This window comes from Eulemur rufifrons, chromosome 24, assembly GCF_041146395.1.
Source record: "Eulemur rufifrons isolate Redbay chromosome 24, OSU_ERuf_1, whole genome shotgun sequence".
Taxonomy (NCBI): Eukaryota; Metazoa; Chordata; class Mammalia; order Primates; family Lemuridae; genus Eulemur; species Eulemur rufifrons.
In genome coordinates, this window is record NC_091006.1 from 23,049,231 (window position 1) to 23,075,593 (window position 26,363).

Here is a 26,363-nt window from a genome sequence, read left to right on the forward strand (position 1 = left end):
AGTTACTTAAGTTTGTCATTTACCTTTTGTAAAGAGTCTTTTTAAAAAGGCAATAAAAATTTTTTGGTCTCTTAGAAGTTTCTACACATCAGTAGGCATCCCTGGGTGGGCCTAATTAAGGAGCCCTCATTTTTAAATGCATTTCTTAAAGTACAGTGTCATTTATCTGGAACATTCCACATAATAGCCATCATAATTTTAAATTATCCTCAGTAAGCTTTTGCCATTTTGGTAAGTATGTGCAGCTTCTGGGGTCTAATACTTATACAAGTAAAAGGTAGGTGTAGCTGGAAGGTGTAGTACTCAGTTCTTTAGAAATTAAGGATCTCATTTTTGCATTGAATCTTAGGTCTCTCAAAGGCAAGATAAAAGCCTAGAGGGAAACAACACAGGGTTGGGTCGTGTAATGCTTTTACATTGTACCTCACTGCACAGACATTTCCTTGAGGCTGGCAGGTGCTACCCCATTCTATGTTAAGCTTATCCTAATATTGGAGCCTTATTTTTTGGTCACCAGTCCTCTAATAGCTCTTAAGTGTCTGAACTGTGCCCACCAGTCAAGCTGTGGCTTTGGCTCTGAGATCCTCTTGACCAACTTAGCCAATGATTTTCTCCTATAAGTGTGCGTAAAAAAAAAAAAAGGAAGATGATAGAACTGAAATTCCTGCAAATTTCAAAAGCCAGAGTTAACACCCCTTCAGTAATAACCATTTATTACAATCACTGACAGTTACCTTTAAAACTGCAGCTCTTAAGCCAGGTGTGCTGGCAGTGCACCTATAGTCCCAGCTACCGGGGAGGCTGAGGCAGGAGGATAGCTGGAGCCCAGGAGTTCCAGGCTGTCGTGCATGATGATCACATCTATGAATAGCCACTGCACTCCAGCCTGGGCAACAATGACATTGGATCTCTAAGAAAAACCAAAAAAACAAACAAAAAATCCCCTGCAGTTCTTGCCAATGAATTGTCAGCCACCATAAACCCCAAAAGATCATGTGCTTTCTCACAGCACAAAGCCAAAAAGACCATGGGGTTCAATGTAAAAAGAGGACAGTCCAACCAGAGAGGAACTTACTTAAAACCCTTAGTGCTCTGTGAGAAAGAACGGGGACCTCAAAACGGTGGGCGGTACCTTATCTATGTTTATTCCTCAAGTGGTCTCAGGGGTTATCAGCAGTGTCCTTCAGGTCCCTTTGTTGGTCACCAGAACTGTCAAAAGACAGAATGACAACAGATTTAAAGATCTTAATCAGCTTTATTTACAATTCTAGAACCAGCCAACACCTCATTCCATAAAGTAGAATGAATGTTCTGGTGAGCTGAGCAAAGGAGTTTGGCTTTATAGACAGGGCTGAGAAAAGCAGAACCAGAGAACAAAAGTGATTGGTCATCTCAAAGTTACTTGCCTTGTTTTTAAAGGTTAAAGCAGAGGGGACTTCCTTATCATGTCAACTAAAACTAGCCTGTTTGGGGATTTGGTTATCTCTCCCTCTCCTGATTGCTTGTAATGTCAGATAAACAACTTAGTTTCCGCTTGGTGGCATGGACCTTCATTATGAGTAATTCCATTTTGGTTTGGGCTCATTGGCCTAGTGCAGAAATGCAGCCCAAACCAATGGCCTCCTATAATTTTATTTAACATGCCTGAATATAAACTATAAGGTTTTCAACAATCTGTTGAGGTTTCTACTCCATTCAGATTTATACATTATAGATGATGGCTACTGCTATTAAGAAAATGAGAGCAAGAGTAAATATGGGCAAAATTGGAGCCGGCATGGTGGCTTATGCCTGTAATCCCAGCTGTGGAGGAGGATTCTTGAGCCAAGGAGGTCAAGGCTGCATGTGATCCTTCCATTGCACTTAAATCTGGGCAACAGAGATAGATCCTGCCTACGAAAAAAAAAAAAAAGGGGCAAAATCTCCAACATATCTACAATTTGTTATTTAATAGTGATAATCTGTTATGAAGGCGAACCCATTTTCCCTCTTGAAAGGGAGGTTTAAGAAAAAATAAATAAAAATTCTAAGATTCCTAAATCTTACAGATGAATGATTCTTCTCTTTGATACTCCAGGTTCATAGACACAAGCCAGTCATATTTTTTCTTGTTCTTTGTTTTTTTTTGGGCAGAGAAAAGGTCTTTCTGGGAAATACTGAGCTTTTCTTTTCCTTTTTTTTTTTTTTTTTTTGAGACAGGATCCTCCTGTCATCTGAGGCTGGAGGGCAGTGGCAAGATTATAGCTGACTGTAGCTTCAAACTCCTGAGCTCAACTGATCCTCCTGGCTCAGCCTCCTGAGCAGCTAGGACTACAGGAATGCACCACCATGCCCAGCTAATTTTTTATTTTTTGTAGAGATGGGTCTTGCTATGTTGCCCAGGCAAGGATCCTCTTAACCTGAGCCTCCCAAAGTGCTGGGATTAGAGGGATGGGCCTCCACACCCAGCCTGAACTTTCCTTATCTAAAAGTAATCCAGGATGAACAAGTCAAACTTTCAATGTAATAATCTTAAATCCTTCAAAAACAATTTATCAGAATAAAGTGGGTTTTTTAAAAAAAGTTCTATCAGTTTAAAATGAAAACTGAAAAGGTGATTGCCATGATCACCCTTTGCTTTAAAATATTCCAGCAAAGAAAATAAGGTTTGGCGGGTGGTGGTAGGGATAGATAAAATAATGTTGAAAAATACTGAAAATTTCTGAAGTTTGGGAAGTTTATTATACTTTCCTACATTTGAGATCTTTCACAATAAAATTTTTAAAAAAAATACCTTTTCTATTTTTTACTCTCAGAACTCCCGTTTGCCTGTTTAGCTTTGACAGGTTCTGGCCACAGGAGGAATACTGCACAGCCAGTCATTATTTATTTATTTATTTATTGCAAATCGCTGCGTGTTCACTTGTGAATAGTCTCATGAGGGGGCACTTTATCTTTGTTATATACATTATCAACATATTTCATTTTAAAACAAGGCTAGTCTTCACTTATCTCAAGCGTGGGGGTATCAAATCTCCTCAGATATTATCCCGACGTCATTTTATAACCAGGGTATCACAATTCCTTCCAGAAACAGCTCTTGCCCCTCACGTCAGGCGTTTCGGAGGCACAGCTCAGGCTGACGGCGGACCTGCCTCATCTTCGAGCCTCAGTTTCCATCGCGTGAAAGCGCGGCGCGACTGTCGCACCGGGGTCCCCGGGCCCCTCCCGACGTGGGTAGTCCCGCCCCGAGGGCGGAGACCGGGCGGAGCCGCGCGCTCTCCTCCGCCTCCCGCAACTCGCCGTTGCCCCTGGCGTCGGCGGCGGATGTGCCCGCCGCCCCTCCCCGGCCCTGGATTCCACTTCCTCACCGCTCGTGCTGCAGGCGCAGCCGCCGCCAGGCCCCGCGCCGCCTCCGGAGTCCATGGCCGGGACGCGCTGGGTGCTCGGGGCGCTGCTCCGGGGCTGCGGCTGCAACTGCAGCAGCTGCCGGCGCACCGGCGCCGCCTGCCTGCCCTTCTACTCGGCCGCCGGCGCCTTCCCTTCGGGAGTTTCGGGCCGCCGCCGCCTGCTGCTGCTGCTCGGGGCCGCCGCGGCCGCCGCCTCCCAGACGCGGAGCTTCCAGACCGGGCCTGTGCCCCCCGGGAGGCTGGCGGGGCCTCCCCCTGCGGCCACCTCTGCCGCGGCTGCGGCCGCAGCCTCCTACCCTGCCCTGCGAGCCCCTCTGCTGCCGCAATCGTTGGCGGCCGCCGCCGGTCCGGCGCGGGTCTACAGTCAGGTAGGTGGGTGCCGGCAGGGGCCGCGCACGGGACCCTTTCAGGGCCGCGCGCACGCGCCCCTTCGCGTGCGCCTTGCGGGCGCGCCCGGGGATCCGCGGCACGCGCCGCACACCCGCCCCCGCTCGCCCTGGCCTCCTATTGGGCCCCGGAACAAGGGACGCTCTCCCGGGCCTCGGGTTTTCTCCTTGTTTTGTTCTCCCATCTAGTCACTGGTCGGTGGGGAAGTGTGAGTGTGGCCGGGGTGAATGTTGAGGCCTTGTTTCCCGCCGGGCCCATGGTAGGTTTTGTGGGGCTGCTGACGTCCCCACCCCGCATCCCTCTCGCTGTGCGCCCGCCGGTTGCGAAGTTGGGAGGCCGGACGCCGCGGCGGGTTGGGAGTTTCCGTGCGGCCAGAGTACTAGGCCCGGGCGGCCTCGGGGCCTCACGGCCCGCGCCGATACGCAGGTTCACGCGCACAGCTGCGTGGGTGGCTTGCGGGGAAGGAACGTCGTCCCTGGCGCGCACCTCTCTGTCGTGTCCCTGGGGAAAGGCGGGCTGTCCCAGTTTGCTGAAGGTCACCTCTGCAACTTAGCTTAATCTGACAGAGGTCCTTCACGACTGTCGGTCGCCGTCAGCTGAGAGAACTGTGGAGACTGATATTGGGGGAGGGGCGTGGGGAAAGCGATGTGGAGGCTTGAGGCCACAACTGAGGCCCAGGAATGAATCTACGTTATTTTCCTTTCCTTTTTTCTCTTGCTTTTAAAAAACGCAGTGTGTACTTTAAAAAACTCAGATTGCAAATGTTTTGTGCCTTGTATATGAAGCTTTCTCTTCAGCTTGTTACGTGGCATCTGGAAAGTGCACACTTTTTGACTCCCCAGCCCCTGATGCCTTGGGTCGTATTTATCTTAATGCAATTTGTGCTTCTTGAACTTACGGAAACGGGGAGGCTAATCAGCATGGCTGCTGTCTGCCAGTGGCTGAGCTAATTGATTTGAATCCTGGCCCAATACTTGCTGCCTTTTTCTGTAAAAGCTTGTGATGCTTATGGAATTCTGGGAAAATGGAGAAAGTTGCCTTTTAAAAAAAAAAAACTATCTCTAGTAAGTGTTTGTGAGCTGGCTTCTCTCTCGTTTTTTTTTCCTGTGAAATTGGCTAAAGCCCTTGTTAGTATAGTGGTTACAGAAAAAATAATAGTAAAAAAATTAAATTTTAAGTATTTAAGAAAATGTAAATTAAAAATAAAAACCAAAATTGACTAAAGTGATATAATCTGTTGAGCATTTACTATGTGTTAGACACTATGCTTACATTTTTTGTTGACTCCTTAAAATTGAACACAAGTCTTCCTGAAAACGATGGATGATGCAAAGGTGTCTCTGTCCTTAGTCCAGTGGAGTGCAAGTGTTAAAGCCTGAGTTGTCTTCCTAGGTTAAGGCTGTAGTGCTTGTTAGAGTCTTTTTAAAATTCCAGTTTTTGCTTAGTCTTATAAAATAGAGTTCTTTGGATATGTCTCTGGCTCTTGTTGGCTCACACTGCTGCTGTTGCCTTTTATGATCTTTCCCTTATTCAGTTGATCTGGCATACCAGCTGACAGATTAATCTTTCCAAGGTATCCTGCTGTCTTGTTGATTTACTCACTCCTCAATGTCTTTTATTAACTTCCCTTTGCCTATCAAGTGAAGGACACACATTGAGCCCAACAATCAAGGCCTTCTGCTGTATGGTACCAGGTTCTTTTTGCCAGCTCATCTTTGGCTCCTAATTGTATCCTACAATTTAGAGAAATGGGATTAATTGCTGTTTTTCAAGTGGGCCTTTGTTCACACTGCTTTCCCTCACTTTCAAACTGGAATGCCCTATTTTTGATATATCCCTGTCAGAATTCTGTCCTTCATTCAAGGCCCATATCATGTCACGTACTGATTCTTTTGTTAGTGCTCTGTTGTGAATTCCTGTAGTATTTTGTATCTTAATTATAGCGCTTAAAGCTATAAGTCTTGTATGCTTGTCTTATTCTAGATAGTAAGCTTTGATATGAGGGCCTAATATGGTGCACTGTGTGCAGGGGGAATCAAATATTTGTCAAATTGAAGGGACCCTTCCTGTGCTGTCTTAAATAAATAAACACTATCATTAGGTATAATTTGGGGCTGCTGAATTTAAAAACAAGCCCTGAATAAAATTTATCTGGCCAAATCATTAGAATATACCTGCTTACTGCTTTAGGATGTACACTTGGAGTCAGAACAGGGTGAGTTAGACTTGTGATGTTTACTTCTTGCCTCTGAAATGTTAACATCTAGAGTGTGTGTTTGTAGAAATAAACATTTTCTAAGTAGGTTGTCAAAGAAATATTTTTATATTTCTTCATTTCTCTTGGAAGGAGTCCAAAACTACCTATCTGGAAGAGCTTCCACCACTCGCTGAGTACGAATTGGCCCCGTCCAAGTTAGGAGAGGAAGTGGATGATGTTTATCTCATTCGAGCTCAAGGATTGCCCTGGTCATGCACTGTGGAAGATGTGCTTAACTTTTTCTCAGGTATATGTTATGTATGTTTTAAACATGTAATTTTGTCTGAGTAAAAGGTAGTCCTTTTACCACAAAATCGAGTCAGGCTATTCAGTCAGTAGACATCCTCTTTAATGGCTGGGAGTTATCTCATTCTGGCTGGTTTCACATTCATACCAAGTGACCCTATGTGTACTATTTGTGGTATATACCAGATTTAAAGACTTTGAATGAAACAAAAGTATTTATTGTTAAAACTACACAGCATGAAAGCAGTTTTTTCTGAAGTTTTAATACATACAAATTAAAAAACCAAACCTGTTAATGGAAATAGGGGATTAAGAGTAGCTCTTTATGTAGCATATACGTTTAGAATACAAGATGAAGTGATAAAAGTTTATCAGGTTCTCTTAATAACATGGTTGGAAGGTTTACCAACCTGTGGGGGGGTTTTTTTGGTTTCTGTATCTACGATTTTTAATTTTCCTCTTAGATGCTTTTACAAGATGCCACATTAAAGTGTTGTAAAAGGATGTAACTGAATCTATTAACTACCTTAATGTGCATAGCATTGTGTGAGTCAAGCATTTTATAAAGCCACTTCAGTATGGGAATGTCTTTCCTTGATAATGAAAAGAGGGGGAAGTTAAATTATGGTAGCAAAATTATTCTTACAGGAGATATTTTAGAGTCCTATGGATATGTTTTTAAAGGAAGACTCTCATATATAAACCTAACCATATTTTAATTCCTTAAGTGATTTGAAACTGATTATAGAGACACTGGAATGGATATCATGCATTTTGTGGTGGGCCTAGCCTGATTTGCCATTTAACATCCAGGAAGGGGATCATAAGTTGATATACTAAGGTTTGCTTTTCTTTTCAACTTGGAACATTTTAGGAACTACAACCTTTATTGGCTTCGGTGATGGGGGTTTGTGTAAAGAATATGACAGGTGTTTGGGTTCCTGCTTTGTTGTTGGAAAATTGTACGATAGTGACTTGTATAATTGATTTAAAGTTTGATTTCTGTTTTAAATTGGTTTTGTTCATATACTTTTAGACTGCAGAATCCGCAATGGTGAGAATGGAATACATTTCCTCTTAAATAGAGATGGGAAACGAAGGGGAGATGCCTTAATTGAAATGGAGTCAGAGCAGGATGTGCATAAAGCCTTAGAGAAACACCGCATGTACATGGGTCAGCGGTATGTGGAAGGTATGTGAAGTCAGATTCTGGCTTTTTGGGATCATTGCGTTAGATTTTATACTTTTCAAGGCAGTTTTCATTTGATCCTTAACAGTGAAGTAGTTACATACTATGAATGCATGATTTTTATATTTGATCCTTAGCAATAGTGAAGTAGTTTTATGTTATGAATGTATTATTTTATGGCTTATGAAAATGAAGCACGAAAAGGTAGTTTCTTATCTATAAAATGAGGATTGTGACCAGGTTTATCTTAAGAGTTCTGAGGATTAAACAAGTTATGCCTCGTACGTAGTGAATAGTCAGTAAATGTCATTTATTTTCTTGAGAAACACATAAAGATTAAAATTATTAGGTTTTTGAATTCTTAGCTAACCCATCAAGTGGTAATGTACTTGATGTTTTTAAAAAAATTGGTTTCTTCCTGTGTTATGTAATTTTGCATCCCTTTTGTGCTTTTTGTTTGTAGTATATGAGATAAACAATGAAGATGTGGATGCCTTAATGAAGAGCTTACAGGTCAAATCTTCACCTGTGGTAAATGATGGCGTAGTTCGTTTGAGAGGACTTCCTTATAGTTGCAATGAGAAAGACATTGTAGACTTCTTTGCAGGTGCTTTGCAGTTACATCATGTTTGGGGCCTCATATCTTTTCCTCATTTTACCCCATTATTTCCTTCTATACCTTAGCTGAGCCTTTTCCTAGGTAACAGCATGTATTTATATTAGGTTCTTTAGAGGAGAGCTCTTCACTTAAACTTCCAATATATGGATTTTATGTATGTTTTGATCTATCTGGCAGAGCTTTGGAGGGATGTCACATTTCAAAATAATTTCATGAGGGTTTGTTTTACTATTGAAGAAATATCTATAGTGGCTGTATTTGTCTAAGATGATAACAGTTTATATAATTTGTGAAAGCCTCATCTAATTCCAGCTGTAAAATGTGCACCATTAGTAGTGATGTCAGTCTAAATCTCTATTTTGGCTGGGTGTGGTGGCTCCTGCCTATAATCCTAGCACTTTAGGAGGTCAAAGCGGGAGGATTGCTTGAGGCCAGGAGTTCAAGAACAGCCTGAGCAAGAGCAAAACCCCGTCTCCACAAAAAATAGACAAATTTGCTGGGCATGGTGGTGTGCACCTGTAGTCCCAGCTGTTCGGGATGCCGAGGCAGGAGGATCACTTGAGTCCAGAAGTTTGAGGTTGCAGTGAGCTATGATGATGCCATTACATTCTAGCTGGGGTGACAGAGTGAGATCATGTCTCCAAAAAAAATAAAAACAACAACAAAACAGCTCTATTTTTTTCCTAATATATAATTAATATCAAAAAAGAAAAAGTAGTGGAGAGAGTTGTGTGTTTTAGATAGGCTGCTTGGATCCTAAACATTCTGGAAATATAGGTACGTAAGTGTAAATAACTTTTGACTGCATAGTAATATTCTCCCCATTAGACATGTAGTCATATATCCATATATTGCGGGACTGGCAAAACAGCATAAAAACTTCATTAGTATCTGAATGATTGTGTTAATTCTAAGGATAAAAAAAGCTCTTGTTAGCAGCACTAACTTGTAATAATTTTTTGGTGTCCTAGGACTGAATATTGTTGACATTACCTTTGTGATGGACTACAGAGGGAGGAGAAAAACAGGGGAAGCCTATGTGCAGTTTGAAGAACCAGAAATGGCCAGCCAAGCTCTGTTGAAACACAGGGAAGAAATTGGTAACCGGTGAGTGAAACAGATACTAATAATGCATAAGTATCACACCTCAGGTCACCTTGATGAATGCACTATAGTAAAATTAAGCCGATATAGAAAAATAGAATAGTATGATGAGCCATCAAATGCCCATCACTTACATTTAACAAATTATTAACATTTGTTACATTGGCTTCATCTGTTTTTTCAGTATGCACATTTTCTTATATCATCATGATATATCTAACAAATTAGCATCTAACAAAATTAGCAATGATTTATTATCTAATAACAATTTATAATCCCATTTTCCCAATTATACCAAAAGTATTTTTACAGTTGGTTTCTTTGAATGAGAATCCAGACAAGCTTTGGGCACCTGTTTCCTAAGCTGTTGGAAATATAATATATACATGTTTATTTTAAATGAGTTTAGTATAAAGTTACTTAACATCCTTTGTGCCTGTTGACTTTTGCTTTGACATAGATATATTGAGATATTTCCAAGCAGAAGGAATGAAGTTCGAACACATGTTGGCTCTCATAAGGCAAAGAAAATGGCATCTTCTCCTACTGCTAAGTATATAACTGAGCCTGAAATGGTCTTTGAAGAACATGAAGGAAATGAGGATATTCGACCCATTACAGCTTTTGAAAGCGAGAAGGAAATAGGTAAAGTCCTCCCTCTTCTTGAGGTTCTTTGGGTCTATCTTGTATTTTTTGACTTTTGTGAAACTATTTTTTTTACATGACTATGTTGTATGAAATTGTAAGACTGTAGGACAGGGAGATTGAGTTAAAGATTTAATGTCTTTGAGTGTAGAGTGTACTTTGAACGTATGCAGAAGGGCTTAATTATTTTGCTAGGTTTTTAATTGTTTTGTAGATTCTGCATTAAAAGCTGAGTAGTAAAAATGTAATAAAAGGGAATAAAATGTCAACATTTGGGTGGAGGAGAAGATTGGGTAATGGAGGAATATCCAGTAAAGTAAGGATTTTTGTTTGCTTCTGTATTTAATTATTTCTTTGATCCCTAAACCTAAGGCAACATTTGGAATCCTTGAAGTTTGATAAATACTTTCTTATTCTTTTTTTGGTACCTATAACCTAGAAAGTTTCTCTTGAATAATTAATTCATAATTATTTTACCTTCTCTCTGTTGTTATAAAAAGGTAAATTCTTAATCTGGTAATGATTTTAAACACTAAATGTTTATGGGTGCTCAGGTAATATTTGTTAAGTAGCAGAAATTTTGGCTTTTAAAGCCCTTCCCTTACTGCTTCAAGAAGAATATAGGATTTTGACATTAAAGTCATGCCTAATTAGAATCTGTTAATAACCCTTGAAGCTTTTATGTTCCTGACAGTGCTTTTTGTTCTGCCTATCAGAATTACCTAAGGAGATGTCAGAAAAGGTTCCAGAGGCTGTTGATTTTGGAACTACGCCTTCATTGCATTTTGTCCACATGAGAGGATTGCCTTTCCAAGCCAATGCCCAAGACATTATAAATGTGTGTGGCAGTAAGATATCCAGTCTCAATAGGTTTGAACAAAAGTTCTAAAATTGAACTTGTATAATATAATATTAATTTGGGGAAGATAGAAAAGAAAATACAGTATTTCTGGAGTATCTTTGGAGAGTAAGATGGCATCTCCCTGGTTTGCAAAGGCTTGCTTCATTTTCTGTAGCTGAAAACTGTGGCTTTTTATTACATTTTAAGGTCAAAAAAGAATAAGGATTTTATAGATGCTAAATAATATGGTATAGGTTTAGTATTCAAAATAAGAAGATTTGGTTTTAGAATAAATTGCCCATTCATTTTTTAGTTTAGGAAACAGACTCAGAGGCAGTTGGCCACAGAGCAGTTGTTTACTAGACGAGAATCCAGTACTTCTAAATGCCTACAGTTTTCATTAGACACTTCTGTTGTGTCTTTCTTGCAACAGTATTCCCTAATTTTTGAGAAAAGGAATTTCAAATATATATTTATTTTGTATGAAATGAAAAAAAAAAAAAATAAAGCCTTTACTGACTTCGTGAACTTGAGAGCATATAGGTAGATCCAAACCTAGAATTTTCAATTAATAGTGGGGCCTCAGTTGTATCATTATTTCAGAAAGCCTAATGGGAATCATATCTTTCCCCATATGAAAGTTGTACCTTCTCATTAAAGCATTATGTTCTTTTGGTTTGGTTTGGAATGATAACCAGTCAATGTGGTAGCTCTGTTTATGTAGTGCTGTTAAGAATCAGACTGTCGGCTACATGTCTAACTAAAAACTGGTAAAAACAAATTGTTAAGTAATGAAGTATATTTGATGGGCACTCTTTTAGAAACAGGGAAGGACATGTGGGAGGAATAATAAAAGCAATCCTTGTTGGTTTTTAAAAAATGTTTGAGAGAACCATTTGTGTAGTAATTGTAGTTTTGGGTTCTCTGAGGACAGATACTTGAAATGTAACCTTGAGTTGTGAGAAAAGTCTTGGAAGCCCAAAGAGATGGTTGATGTATAACTATTGCTTAAAGAGGGTATTCCCTAAAACTATACATCAGGTGTATGAATCAAAGTCTGAAAGAAGAGCTACTAGACTTATAGAAATTAGGCCTAGTTCCATTGTGTTCCTTTTGGCTACCTTTGTTGTTTAGTTTTTTGCTCCACTGAAGCCTGTTAGAATCACCATGGAATACAGCTCCAGTGGGAAGGCCACTGGAGAGGCTGATGTGCACTTCGATACCCACGAGGATGCTGTCGCTGCCATGCTCAAGGACCGGTCCCATGTTCGTAAGTACCGCTTACGGTTTTCATTATTGGTTTTGATGATTATTTTTGCCTACAAATGCCTTTCTCTGTTTGGGGATTAGCCCAGAATTTTTCCTGGGGTAATTTGTATTCTTTTAATATTACTAAACGAATTGTAAAGAATAGAACACTATATTATAATGAAAAGCATGTATTTGTCTGCTAATTATCCTGTATATTTCTGTGCAGAGTTAGGAAAGGTTTTTTGGGTCTGTTTTTGATTTTGTTGTTAATTAGGGAAAGGAAAGGGCAAAGGGTTTGAGTTGCTGTCTGAACCATGAGAAATATGGCTCCAGTATTTTTTCTGCCATTTCAGCTTTTTAAGACTAATCTTTTTTTATTATCCTCAGATCATAGGTATATTGAACTGTTTCTGAATTCATGTCCAAAAGGAAAATAAGACTTCCAGGGGTTCCGGATGATAAATAAGGTAAATTTAAGAGGTGTACAACTGTGGAGATTATTTTCAGTCGATAAATTAATAATTATCAATTCACTAATTTGTAATATGGTAGGAACCATTCTCTTTTTAATAAACATCAAACTAATCATAATTGGAGCATCAATAAGGAATGAAAATTCTCCTGGGACATAGATTGCATTATGATTGTATAGTAGCTTTGAGCATAATTCCTAACATTCATCATGCTGTGTGCCTAAAAATAACCTTATAGCTTACCTTTAGTGGCTGTAAATCATAATACACTGAAAATGTGCTTTGCATTAGCTTTTCTTCCCACTAAAATTTGAGCACATTTCCTCAGTTCTAAGATATTTTGAAGTTTGAAACCAGGGTGCATCATCCATGTATGCAGTTACGGTGCCGCTGTTTCCTTTTCCTAAGTTGGTGTTATGAAAATGACTTTTTTGTCTTAGGAAGTACATGGTTTTACAGTGTTAACTTACTGTGACAAATTTGCTAAATATGTCTTGACATCCCTCCCCTTGACTAAATAATGTGGTGTCTTCCCTCCCTATAAAGTATTTTAATATACTATTGTAATCATGTTTCTGCATGTAATGCTGCATTCTTTTGAGTCACTTCACTATAAAAATTTCTTGAAAACACATGAAGCATTGTATTACTATAGGTGTCATGGCTATTTTTGGATAAAAAAGTCCCACAATCCTGTGATGTTAAACATTTATATTAGCCAAAGTCTATGTAAAATATATTCTGTGCTTAATTCTGAAAATCTACTGTCTTCATCCCAGGCTATAAACACTAATGCCTAACTAATTTTACTCACCTTTATTTATTTGTCATATAACTTGTACTCTATCATAAAGAAAAATAAATTAAACTTGCAATTTTAAATGGTGTGGGAACATGTGCTTTTCTTTTTCATTTTGAGTAAATGTGCAACATTTCTTGTTTTATTTTCAGGATGAAGCAAGAAGCATTTCATTTGCACATCTTTCTTGGACATGGAATATAATGTTGCAGTTTATTAGCAGCAACTGCTAGAGAAAGGATTTTGGTGTTTTGGGTTAATTGCTTCTAAGAAAAATTTCATAGTGGACTGTTTAGAGAGAGAAAGGAAAGATTCAGTTTGGGATTATGAAATAAACCACAAATTAAAATTTTTGTTTAAATTGTCTAGGATCTGAATTAAAAATCTGGTCTTTGTGTGATTAAATAGTTTGTTTTCTTAGAAGATAATGTTACTCATTGTAAAAACTACATATTTTTATTCTGTACTATTCTTTAAAATCTTTTTTCCATTTAAAAAATAATCTGTTCAAGGTTTTGTTTTTTGCCTGTGAATTGAGAGCTATGATGTAAAACTTCTCATGGAGTAAAATAATGATTTACTTTAACCAAACATTCACCAAAGCAAAGAAAGGTTTCAGACCTTTGAACCAGTACAGTTTTCCAGAATAGTTTCAATTTTAGCTATATTTGATTTCTTAGGGGAATTAAAAAAAAAAAAAACGTCAAAACGAAAAATACATACTACAGGTTAGTAAGTGTAAATAACAATTGGGCAGTTTTATGTCTTTAGAAATGTTTTGCCTTTCTAAGCCTTGAGCTAAAGGCATTTAACACTGGTGCCAGATCTACTCAAGGGGGCATTCTAGTCTTAACTTAAAAGTTGTCTGACCCGTCCCCGCCCACTTTTTTAGGTTTTGAGTAAACCTTAAGGGTGTTGGTTAGTCATAAAACTGTGAAGTGACTTGTCAGAACAGTCCAGACTGGTAAGGACATTAATGGCTTCACTTGAATTTAAACCAGCTCTAGATAGGAAAAAATCCGAGTCTCCTCATTTGCTTTTTTAATGGGGTAGCACATCCCATATTTTAGAATAAGTAGGGGTGCCTTGCTTAAATAAAAATAGCATTTAATGTATAATTGTGTGAAGGGTTTATGGATAAAGCTGTACTTCTGTCACATTGTGGCAGTACTTTTTGCTTTAATATTAAACAGCTTGTTATTTAAATATTGGACAAAATGGCTGGCTTCAAAATGTAGTCATTAATAAACTAACTTTATGTGTACCTGTGTAGGGGAATCAAAGTCCTGTATGCTTTCTTTGCCTTGTTCCTGTTCTCAGGGTGACAACTGCCACCAAGAGATGCAGTTCTAGTTCTTAAAATTGAATTTGCCGAGATTTCTTAGAGGTGGTATCTGGAAGAGAGATTATCTTCTCTCACTTAATACATAACCGTCTTTGATTACCAGCCAAGAATCAGAATCACTGTACTGTAAGTAGTCAATAAATGAAGGTTTGTTTCAGGCCGAAGATTACCTAAGAGTATTTATTATTGGAGTGTGTGAGTCAACTGAATATATTTTTTATTACATCAAGTCGTGGTATATTAATATAAGAAATGGTAAAGTTTTGGTTGTGGGTTTTTTTTTTTTACACATCCTATAAGTACATGACTTAAACAGCTTAACATCTTCAGTGGTACTACTTAGATGGAAATGTGTTTTTATGTATAGTTGAATGTACTGGGTTTTGAGAATTGGTGTCTGTAGTTGTACCATCTGTTAGAATGTGATCCTTTTTTCTCCCCCTTTATCAGTTGGTATCTAATTTGCTGTGGAAGAGATCGTAGGGTTTATTGGGATGGGGTTAGTGGGGAATTAATTTATTTGCAATGACTTTATTTTAAGCTAATGAGTTTCATTTGCACATCTCTGGAAAAAGCAAAAGCATTAAAATGCTATGTGATTGGTAAGCTTGAAGGATGCATCTTTTTGTCACACTAGAGGCTGACTTCTCAGTATGAAAGGTGGCCATTAAGAACTCATCTTAAGAATTTGAATACTCTCCTCCCTCTTATTGATAATTTAGGCTAGTAAATGAGTGATTGCTGATAAGGCAAATGTAGTTACTGGGAGAGGAAGAGAAGCACGTAAATGGAATAAAAGTTATCTTTTATTTCTATCCAAGCAGAAGACGTATTCGTCTTCTCAAATTTGACAGAACTGGGTTGTGCATCACTATTTGCTATTATCACTATTGACAGAAGCAATAATAATGCATTTCCCTTTTCTATTTGGGTTCCTTACATGTTTATGATCTCCTTTGTGGTTAAGCTATTAAAAAGAATAGTGGGATTGGGGTTTATGGCCAGCGTGCCCATATCTTGATTTGGCTAGCCTACTTCTCAAAGAATTGCAAGAGAGAACTTTGAGAAGTAGTATATAAACAAGACTGCTGAAGATTGTCATCTGATATATTCACTGATACCAGAGAATTAAGCAGAACCAGAGTGTTTGTCCCTTTATGCCTAGGTGGCTGAAGTTTCTGCCACATGGGAAGGGAGACAAAGTCTGCTCTGGGTGGAAGGCTTTAAGTCCTCCTTACTACTGCCCTTAGAGAAGGAATAAGCCTAAGGCAACCACTTCCATGTAGGTGATGTGTGCAGTGACCCTGCTTATTAATTAACATGCCCTCTTAGCATCCTCTACCCTAAACAGTCCTTATTAGGTTCTCATTTGGAGATTTTTTTCTAGGTTACATCCTGTTGATTTTATAATTAATTTAGAACATGTCACTATTCTGAGAGTTTCCCCTAAATTATGTGAAGGCATTCACAGTAAAATGGTAGGACCTGTATTAATAGAGTAGAATGGTATGTCACAGCAGTAAAGTAAAGGCAGATCCAAGTTCCAGGGGCTTGGGGGACAAACCAAATTGCTCTAATGTAGAAATACACTCCCCTCCACCCCCGAATTTAGCAGATTAGAAAATAATCTCTGAAGTTTATAGGAAAGGAATAAAACTGGTACAAACATTTATGTGCAGGTTTTTGTGTGGACATAAGTTTTCAACTCCTTTAAGTACTAAGGAGCAGGATTGTATGATAAGAATATGTTAGTTTTTAAGAAACTGCCCAACTGCCTTCCAAAGTGGCTGTACCATTTTGCATTCCTATAGATCGCTCATCCTCACCAGCATTTGGTGGTGTCACTATTTTGGATTTTAGCTGCTATAATAGATGTGTAGTGATCTCATTGCTTTAATTACTAATTCCTTAATGACATGTTGAGTATCTTTTCATGTACTTACTTGCCGTCTGTGTATCATCTTTAGTGAGGGGTGTGTTCAGATTTTTTGCCCAGTATTTCAGTTGGGTGGTTTTCTTACTGAGTCTTAGAAAAGGGATATAGGAAGGTTTAGTCTGCCTTAAGCCTTGATGATATGCAAATAAAGGATGGTGGGCTAATTTTTGAATTGTTTATATTTTATTTTTGAAGGAAATAAACTTCAAGAGATACAAAGAGTATACAGTGAACATTCTCCTACCCATCCTATACCTCAGCTATTTAGTTTTTGTCGGCCAACCTTGTCATCAGTTTCTAAACTTCCAGTAATTTTTACTGTATATATAAGCGAGTATTAACAGACATTTATCATTTCTTTTTAAAATATAACATGCTATAAATAACTACTGTTTATTTTGTTTTTTTCCCCCACTTAAACATCCTAAAAATCATTTTATATCAGTATATAAAACCTTCCTTTCCTCATTCTTTTTTAATAATTGTGTATGTAATTTAACCTGTCCCTTACTGATGAATGTGTAAATTATTTCCAATCTTCTGCTGTTACAGTGCTGAAATGAATTACCTTGTATACACTTGTTATTTTGTATGTACATAAATTTCTATGTAGGATAAATGGTAAGATAATGTGCACTTATAATTTGTATCTAAAGTTAAATTTATATTTACAGTTGTTATTTCATAGTTTGCACCAGCAATGCTTAAGTGCCATTTCCCCCTATCCTCACCAACATAGGTGAATAGCAATCTATTCTTTACCAATCTGACTGGCTAAAAAAAAAAATACAAAAAAAAAAAAAAGTATTCTTTTATGAGGTGGCCATTCTTCATGTTTAAGAGCATTTGGATTTCCTTTTCTATGGACTGTCTTAATATCCTCTTCCCATTTTTCTTTTCCTTTAAAAAAAAAAAAAAAAAGCTTTACAGCTGGGTGTGGTGGCTCACACCTATAATCCTAGCATTCTGGGAGGCCAAGGCGGGAGGATTGCTTGAGTTCAGGAGTTTGAGACCAGCCTGAACAAGAGTGAGACCCCCATCTCTACAAAAAGTAGAAAAGTTGGGTGTGGTAGCACATGCCTGTAGTCCCAGCTGCTCAGGAGGCTGAGGCAGGAGGATCGCTTGATCCCAGGAGTTTGAGGTTGCTGCGAGCTGTGATGAGGCCACTACTCTGGTTGGGGTGACAGAGGGAGACACTGTCTCAAAAAAAGAAAAGTTGAGCTATTAACATGCCCATACCCACCACTGAGATTCTACATGTAACATCTTGCCATACTTTTTCACATATTTGTCCGTCCTCCAATCTTACCTTTTGTTTTTATAAGTTGTAGGCATACATATTTGACTTTTAAGCTTTTTAGCATACACGTTAGAGTTTTTTTCTTGAGGGAAAATTTACAGCAGGGTGACCAAATGTTAAGTATATCATTTGATAAGGTTTTTTTTTTTTTTTTTGACAGTCTTGCTCTGTTACCCTAGCTAGAGTGCAGTGGCATCATCATAATTGTCATAGCTCACTGCAACCTCAAACTCCTGGGCTCAAGCCATCCTCCTCCCTCAGCCTCCCAGGTAGCTGGGACTACAGGCACAGACCACCACCCCCTGCTAATTTTTCTATTTTTAGTAGAGCCATGGTCTATGCTGTTAATCAGGCTGGTCTCGAACTCCTGAGCTCAAGTAATCCTCCCTCCTCGGCCTCCCAGAATGCTAGGATTACAGGCCTAAGCTACCATGCCTGGCCTCCATTTGAGGAGTTTTGATGTACAGCTATGTAACCCAACTCCTAGGAAGTTGTGGAGCACTTCCATTACATCAGCATTTTTGTACCTGGTCAATTCCTGCACCTCTCCTGCCCCTTTTCCCCTCCCCTTGCAGGCAATCACTGTTAGGATTTTGTTCACCATAGATTAATTTTGCCTATTCTAGAACTTCATAGAAATGGAATCATACAGTATGTATTCTTGTGTAAGTTTCTTTCAGCTCAATGTGTTTTGATAGTCATCTGTGTGTTTCAGCTCTTTGTTCCTTTTTATTGCTGAATAGTATTCCATTGTATGAATATGCCACAGTTTAACCCCTCACCTGTTAGGTGAACAGTTGATGGACAATGGGCTTTTTCCAGTTTTTGGCTATTATAAATAAAGTTGCTATGAACATCTTGTGCGAGCCTTTTCATGGGCCTATATTTTAATTTATTCTGGGTAAATACTTAGGAGTGGAATATCCTGAGTTGTAATATTGATTTAAATTTTATTAGACGTTGACAGACCTTTTCCCAAAATGGTCATCCTAATTTACATTCCCACAGAATTCCAGTAGGTCCACATCCTTACCATTTGGTGTTGTCTATAATTTTAGGTGTTTGGTGCTTTAGTCTGTAATTGTGTGTGTAGTGTTATCTTGTGGTTTTAATTTGCTTTCCCTGAAATTGATACTGAGCACTTTTTCATAAGCTTCTTAGCCATTCAAATATCTTTAATGAAGCTAAAGTGCCTGTTTCTTATTTATCTTAATTTGTTTTGCTGTCTGTCTATTTTTTCCTTACCTGTTGAAGAAATAAGATTAACTTACAGGTTTCCATAATCTGAATTTTGCTGATTGCCTCTGTTATGTTGTTTTTTGGGCACTTTTCCATTGGGTTTGGTCTTTTAACTAATTGGCAGGAGCTCTTTATTCCTGTGGTGAACTTTAAATACCTTTCCCCCATTTGTCCTCTGTTTGCTCAGCATGGCAGAAATTTTTATGTGGCTGAATTCTTAATCTTCTCTTTTATGTCTTCTGGGTTTTGTGTCAGGACATGTTAGTGGGATAACTCTGAGAACAGTGATAAGGCATGCAGGTGTGTAACCAAGGTAGACTCTAGAATATGGATGGACTCAGTCAAAGTCACAAGGATCACCAAGATACAGTGAAGAATCTTAATTCAAAGCCCACAGGCAAAACTTTACAAGTCTACTCAAGAGACTTACTGTCCCAAACCATACCTGGTTCCAGCTGAAACAAACAGGCCCTTAACCTTTCCTTCTGCCACTTGACAGAAAGTGGCAGGTATTTGGGAATAAAGAGCACAAGCTGGAAAGACTGAGTTACTCACAATTTCTGATAGGCTGGCTGTAATTCCATTCATTCCTTGCCTCCTCAAGAAAGCAACCTGGGGAATACAAGTGATATTATGCTAGTTTTTAACCTCTAATATGTAAGAATATATTTGTGATAGACTTTGTAATTGAATATGAATGATCTTTGTGCCAGAAAGCAGCACCCCAGAATAAGGCATTACTGCTTCCTGGAGAGTAGTACAGTACTTTTCACTCTGCTTGCGCATGGGAGGCCTCTTACCTCTTCTTTACTATGGTTAATTATTAAGTCTTAGGGGTCTGATATCCTCAGCAATGCTTACTACTGCTTACTGGTCCTATTAAATTAGTCAGCATTATTATCTTGAAATGTGAAATTAAAGTTAGTGCCTTTTATTCTAGGTGTAGAAATTGTGCTTTTCAGGTACTTGGTTTCTGATTTGATATATTGACCAGCATGCTTATGAAAATGTACAAAAGTGAATAGTATGTTAAAATCAACCTGTCATCAGAAATGTTGAGAATAGATCTCAATAATTGACAGTCTCCAAACCAGCAAATGTCTAAGATATGCTACCTCTTATTTATTTATTTATATCAATATGGACTCACGGATACTTATTTTACTTGGGTTATAATTACATACTGCATTATTCACTTTGTTGTCCAGATTGTTTCATTTTTGGCCGTTGGGAGTTCTTTGAGTTGGCTTCTGTATACCTTTGACATACCTACATCCTTTTGCCTATAGAGCACGTCTTTATTTCCTGGGATGCCCCAGAATCAGCCATTTCTCCAAGGAGCCCTGGTTCTTTGCACTGGAGAACAAGATCTGGGCGTTGAGTGTGGCCCACTGCTACTGAGGTGTCTGCTGCTAGCCCCTTTCAGTGAAGAGTCACATCTGTAATTACTTTCTGTAGCCATCTGGAAAGCAGTTTTTAAAAACTGGTAAAATATAATATTTACCGTTTTAACCATTTTTAAGTATACAGTTCTGTGGTATTAAGTACATTCACTTTGTTGTGTAACCATCACCACCGTCCATCACTGGAATTTTTCATGTTCCCCAACTGAAACTACCTTCTGTCCTTCCCTAAGCCCCTGGGAATCACCATTCTACTTTCTGTCTTTATGCTTTTGACTAGGTAAATCATGTAAGTGGAACCATATAATATTTGTTCTTATTTTACTTGTATAATGTTCTCAAGGTTCATCCATATTATAGCATGTGTCAGGATTTCCTTTGTTTTAAGGAAGATGGGTATAACATTAAGTCAAGGTAACATGACTTGCTTTTGTGGGAGGCTGCACTAACTACAGATCTTTGGGCTTTGTTTAAAAAAACTTTTTTTTAAAAGGCTAAATAGCTATGTGCAATTCTAAGTAAAATCTCAAGTGACTATTACTCCATATTATAAGGTGCCTGTTTTAGATTTAAAGTGATTATAAAATAACTTTTGCTAATTTAGGATAATTCCCACTTTATCCATTTTTGTTCTCCACATTATGTGCAGCACCGAAAACAGTGCTGGCTCCTGTAGGTGGACAGAAAATGACAATGGACTCTCAAATGTTATTTAAGGGAAAAAAAGACAACAAACTAGGCTAGAATTATTAGATTTTATTTTTTTCCTTGTATTCTTAAACTTCAGCTTAACTAAGTAACAGTCCAAACTTCAGGAATAACAACTCTTTCCCAGGCTGTAACCCTTTCTAGGAGACACAATTTATCAAATAACATGGTTCCAGATGTTTCCACCCCAGAATTCTAAACTAGTCACAGAATCATATCTTTTTAGATCTTAATTGTAATCACACAATCTAGACATATGTAACATAATCAAAGTAGTATATACCATTTCTTACCTTCCCTTGCTGAATATACTTCCTCTTTTCCCCCAAAGAGTTTGTTACTAAGAGATGTTTGAGCAGTCAGCTCTCCACATCCATGAGTGGCGCATCTATGGATTCAACCAACTGCTGATTAAAAATATTTGGATAAAAAGTTCCACAAAGTTCCAGAAAACCAAACTTGAATTCACCGAGTACCAAGGACTATGCTGAAGCCACACAGATGAAATGATGTGTAGGCAGGCATTGCATTCAGTATTGTAAGCAATCCAGAGATGATTTAAAGCATACAGGAGGATGCGCATAGGTTATACGCAAATGCTATGCCATTTCATATGAGGGACTTGAGCACTCATGGATTTTGGTATCTGTGGGGAGTCCTGGAACTGATCCCCAGGGATAATGGGGGATGACTGTACTGCCCTCTCCAAGAAACCTGTCGACCAGCTCTAATTCTGGGCTAAGAATAAGGAATTCCTTATTCAAGAAATAATTTAATAAGCAGTCTGAGCTAATTTTTCTCAGCCATCAACAAATTAAACTTGTTTTATTCTATACCTGACTTGACTTTGCTTTAATCAACATTTGCTATTTGCAAAAGTCCAACTCTTATCTTTAAAACAATTTCTATTATAATTTGGAGAGGAGGGGGGCGCCAGGAAGAGAGCTGGCTTGTTTTGTGGTAGGAGATTCCTAAAAGGGCAGATAGTTACTTTTGAAGTCATTAAATAGAAAAATGACAAATGTTATTTCTTCTGACAATGAAAACCCTTGTAGGCCAAGACCAGGATATGCTGGTTCTGAAATTATAATATATTACAATATTGTTTTTAATACATTCAGAATTTATATTACTCTTTCATTTCTTTTCCCTGAGTTTGGGCTCACAGTTTGGTAGAGATACTTTAAAAAAGAGGTAGTTAGTAGGGGTGAAGAGGAAACATTGTTGTCTAACAGCACCTGGGAAAATATGTAACATTTGTCATTTTGATCTCAATTAACATTTCTCTTTCTCTCCCTGGAATCTGCAAATGCAACAGAGGGAGATGATCATCCTCCTCTTTATTCTTACCTGCTTGGACTCTATTACATCCACCCCTGTATTATTAGCACTACTCATAAAAATGAATAGCCTTTCCAAAGATATGCTGTAAAATAAACCCTTCAAAGTGGGGCTGTTTAGATTTAGAAGAGAAAGGCTCAGCTGAGTAACTTTTATTCATACAGTCATTGGGGAAAATGAGCAAAATTTCCAGCACCCCCAACTGCCTTTTCTCCCTGGACCTAGTTTACTTAAATCATTCCTGTCAACTCTTGAGTTGATTCTAAGGCCTGGGCATTAGGGGATCCTGACATCTAACACAGGTGGAGAATGGCCCTGCGTGAACGTTTTGGTCCAGATCTTAACCTCCAGTCTTACGACGGGCTGGTGGAATATTGCTTCATCAGATGCTTGTGACAGGGATTGCAAACTCGCTCAGGCTTGATACTTGAGGGAAGAGGCAGTTCATTTGTTGAACAGGCATCACAGAAGGTTCCTGTGCAGTTCTTACACACAGTCTACAAGGAGAAGAGCAGGTTAGGTGGGAAACTGAAGAGGAGCAAGGCATAAGGATGCATGGGTTATAAAAGGCCTAATATGGTAACAGTTAACGCCTAATCGAGTTTTTTGTTTGTTTGTTTGTTTTGAGACAGTCTCGCTCTGTTCCCCGGGCTAGAGTGAGTGCCGTGGCGTCAGCCTAGCTCACAGCAACCTCAAACTCCTGGGCTCAAGCGATCCTCCTGCCTCAGCCTCCCGAGTGGCTGGGACTACAGGCATGCGCCACCATGCCCAGCTAATTTTTTTTCTATATATTTTTAGTTGTTCAGCTAATTTATTTCTATTTTTAGTAGAGACGGGGGGGGGGGTCTCGTTCTTGCTCAGGCTGGTCTCGAACTCCTGAGCTCAAACAATCCACCCGCCTTGGCCTTCCCAGAGTGCTAGGATTATAGGCGTGAGCCACCGCGCCCGGCCCCCTAATCGAGTATTGACTGAATGTTTGCTATGTGCCGGACAGTATATGACCAAACACAGTCCCGATCTGCACCGACATCCAGTCTAATTCTTAGATCTAGATGAAAAGCAGTAACAGTGCTGCAGAATTCAAAAGGATAAAACATAAATGACTCATCTTTGGAATACATTTCATACTTCCGTTCCCTATATTCACTTTTAGGTAGGCTAATTGTAAAATTAGTTTGCAAGTACCTAAGCATACTTGAAATAAGTCAGTGAACTAGCAATGGATTAGAGTGGACATCCTAGAATTAAAAGATCTTGAGTATGAACTGAAAGTATAATTCCTAATACAGTGATGTGCTTAATTAATGCTGTGCTGTGATGCTCTGCAAGCACGTCCTGGGGGATGTCACTGCAGCAGGGCAGCTTCCTGCATCCTGTTCGAACCTCCAGTGGCCAAGTACCAGGAGAGCGTGTGGGCACTGAGGCAGTCTGACTGGTGAGGTGTCATGGGTTTGTGCACACGGGGCTCAAGGGTCCTATATAAAAGGCAGTGAAGAACGATTTCCCCTATGAAATGCTACTTTTTTCTTTTTTTCCTTTAAGCTCTGTTGGACTTGATGACATGCAACTTTCACCCCAAATAATTCATCTGCCTGAGGGTCCAGTAGAGTAGGGGGACACTTTTATTAGCCTGAAAAGAATTTTCCTCTGACATACTGAAGTTATGATGCATGGCTCAGAAGAGGAAAACCAGAATTACATGAGCAGTTTCTTCTATTTTGGAACACATTTCTATAATAACTTCTAATTCTATAAAGATGGTGCATCTGTTATCTGATTCTGTGAATTTAAGACTAGGTCATATTATAATTTTACTTGTTAAAATTCAGCATGATCACAAATGGTGGTGTGTGGGTTGTCATCTAGAATTTGAGCACATCTCCTGTGTCTCTTCCAAGCACTAGTTTCATACATTCACTTGTACATGCCATTTCTTGAGCATCTACTATGAACTGGAGACCATATTAGACACCGGGGGATACTACTGAGCAAGACACAGTCGCAGCTATCAAGAGCACGCGTTCTTCTGAATGCTCCCTTCACTCTGCCTACTCTAGGATAACGCACTGGGCATTATCACTGCCTACTCTAGGATAACGCACTGGGCATTATCACTGCCTACTCTAGGATAACGCACTGGGCAGGGGCTCAGCCAGAGGCCCTTGAGGATGCATGAGAAAAACAAGGGGTCTTGTGGGGAGAGCTCCTTTCCCTCTGTTCTGAGCAGGATGCAGGGCTAGGGCTGTACGCTTTGGAGTCAAAGCCAGGTTGGAAACTGGACTTCACCACTTTGGGAAATGTACTTAATATCTCTGAGTCCAAGGTTCTTCATTTATAGAACAACAGCTACGAAGGACATAAGCTTTGCAAGGACAGAGACTTGGTCTACTTTGTTCATTACTCTTTCTCTAGCACACAGAATAGCACATTCTACATAGCAGGCACTCAATAAATATTTTATTTATAAAGTTATATCTACTTGTTTGTTTTAAGCTATGTATGTAGTTTATTTTTATTTTATGGGGATTTACTGACATGAATTATTATGACTGAAAAAGAACAGGTGTCTCGTAAATGCTTGCATCTGCTTTTCACCCTACCCGGCAATGGGAGAGTCCACTCTGCACCCTACACGGCCAGGTCCCTGGCATTCCTGGGAAGCTAGTGGTACAGTGGGCGGCATCTAGGAAGAACCTGTTCATTTCTCACCACAGTTACCCTTTTTTTTTTTTTGAGACAGAGTCTCACTCTGTTGCCCAGGCTGGAGTGCCGTGGTGTCAGCCTAGCTCACAGCAACCTCAAACTCCTGGGCTCAAGCGATCCTACTGCCTCAGCCTCCCGAGTAGCTGGGACTACAGGCATGCGCCACCATGCCCGGCTAATTTTTTCTATATATACTTTTAGTTGTCTGGTTAATGTCTTTCTATTTTTTTAGTAGAGACAGGGTCTCGCTCTTGCTCAGGCTGGTCTCGAACTCCTGAGCTCAAACAATCCACCCGCCTCGGCCTCCCAAGTGCTAGGATTACAGGCGTGAGCCACCGCGCCCGGCCCACAGTTACCTTTGATAGGCTGCCGTCCTTGTGGCACAGCTGACACACTTGTGGCTTTGCAGAGAGCAGCGGCTGATCCTAAACCACAATGAACCAATTAGTATTCATTCCTTAGTGCCTGAAACATTAATATTTTCAGGATATGCATTTTCTAGCAACAAAATTAATATAACCACAATACAGAGTATGTATGAAAGGAAAGAAACAAATTACATACAATCCTACCCCCTTGATACAACTCTGATAATCTTATCATTACCCTTCTACCTCTCTTTTATATTTATACAAGTAACATGTAATTTTATTTCTAAAAAAAAAATTCAAGCATATAGGAGTATGAAGTAAAAAGTTTTAAAAACTGTCCCATCCCAGCTGGGTGAGGTGGCTCATGCCTGTAATCCCAGTAATTTGGGAGGCTGGGGTGGGAGGATTGCTTGAGGCCAAGAGTTTGAGACCAGCCTGGGCAACATAGTAAGACCCCATCTCTACAAAAAATTTTTTAAAAAATTAGCTGGGCCTAGGCATGGTAGTGCACACCTGTAGTCCTTGCAACTCATGGGTGGCTGAGGTGGGAGGATCACCTGAGCCTAGGAGTTAGAGGCTGTGGTGAGCTACACTCACACCACTGCACTCCAGCCTGGGTGACAGAGTGAGACCCTGTCTCTAAAAACAAAAGATACAACTGTCCCAACCCTCTTGTTTCACTCTACCATTGAGAATGGAAAGCAATAGGCTTCATTTTATATCCTAACAGGTAAGTGACAGGGGTGACTCAGACATAGTTGCATGTATTGTCTGGGGCTTGTCATATACTATTATATTCGCAACATGTATACAACCA

General features: G+C 39.3%; 2 protein-coding genes across 4 annotated transcripts in view; one reads left to right on the plus strand and one right to left on the minus strand.

Moving 5' to 3' along the window:
• The first annotated feature begins 3,337 nt into the window (after window positions 1-3,337).
• GRSF1 (G-rich RNA sequence binding factor 1) lies at window positions 3,338-14,801 on the plus strand. Of its 2 annotated transcripts, none has more exons than XM_069457237.1 (10): window positions 3,338-3,757; window positions 6,124-6,280; window positions 7,316-7,471; window positions 7,932-8,075; window positions 9,059-9,194; window positions 9,652-9,836; window positions 10,553-10,674; window positions 11,812-11,947; window positions 12,316-12,395; window positions 13,353-14,801. In XM_069457237.1, the coding sequence occupies exons 1-9, from the start codon at window positions 3,404-3,406 to the stop codon at window positions 12,363-12,365; spliced, it is 1,440 nt and encodes a 479-aa protein (XP_069313338.1). In that variant the 5' UTR covers window positions 3,338-3,403; the 3' UTR covers window positions 12,366-12,395; window positions 13,353-14,801. The 2 variants fall into 2 exon arrangements, with proteins under 2 accessions (XP_069313338.1, XP_069313339.1); XM_069457238.1 differs by lacking the exon at window positions 3,338-3,757 and adding an exon at window positions 3,977-4,035.
• Window positions 14,802-21,196: 6,395 nt separating this feature from the next.
• The window catches only part of RUFY3 (RUN and FYVE domain containing 3), a 69,040-nt gene continuing 63,873 nt past the window's right edge, over window positions 21,197-26,363 (minus strand). For both annotated transcript variants that reach the window (XM_069458234.1, XM_069458235.1), the window contains exons 17-18: window positions 25,532-25,600; window positions 21,197-22,969 (exon numbers count right to left, since the gene is read on the minus strand). In XM_069458234.1, the coding sequence (XP_069314335.1) occupies window positions 22,826-22,969; window positions 25,532-25,600 (213 nt within the window). In that variant the 3' untranslated portion in view covers window positions 21,197-22,825. The remainder of the gene's footprint in view (window positions 22,970-25,531; window positions 25,601-26,363) is intronic.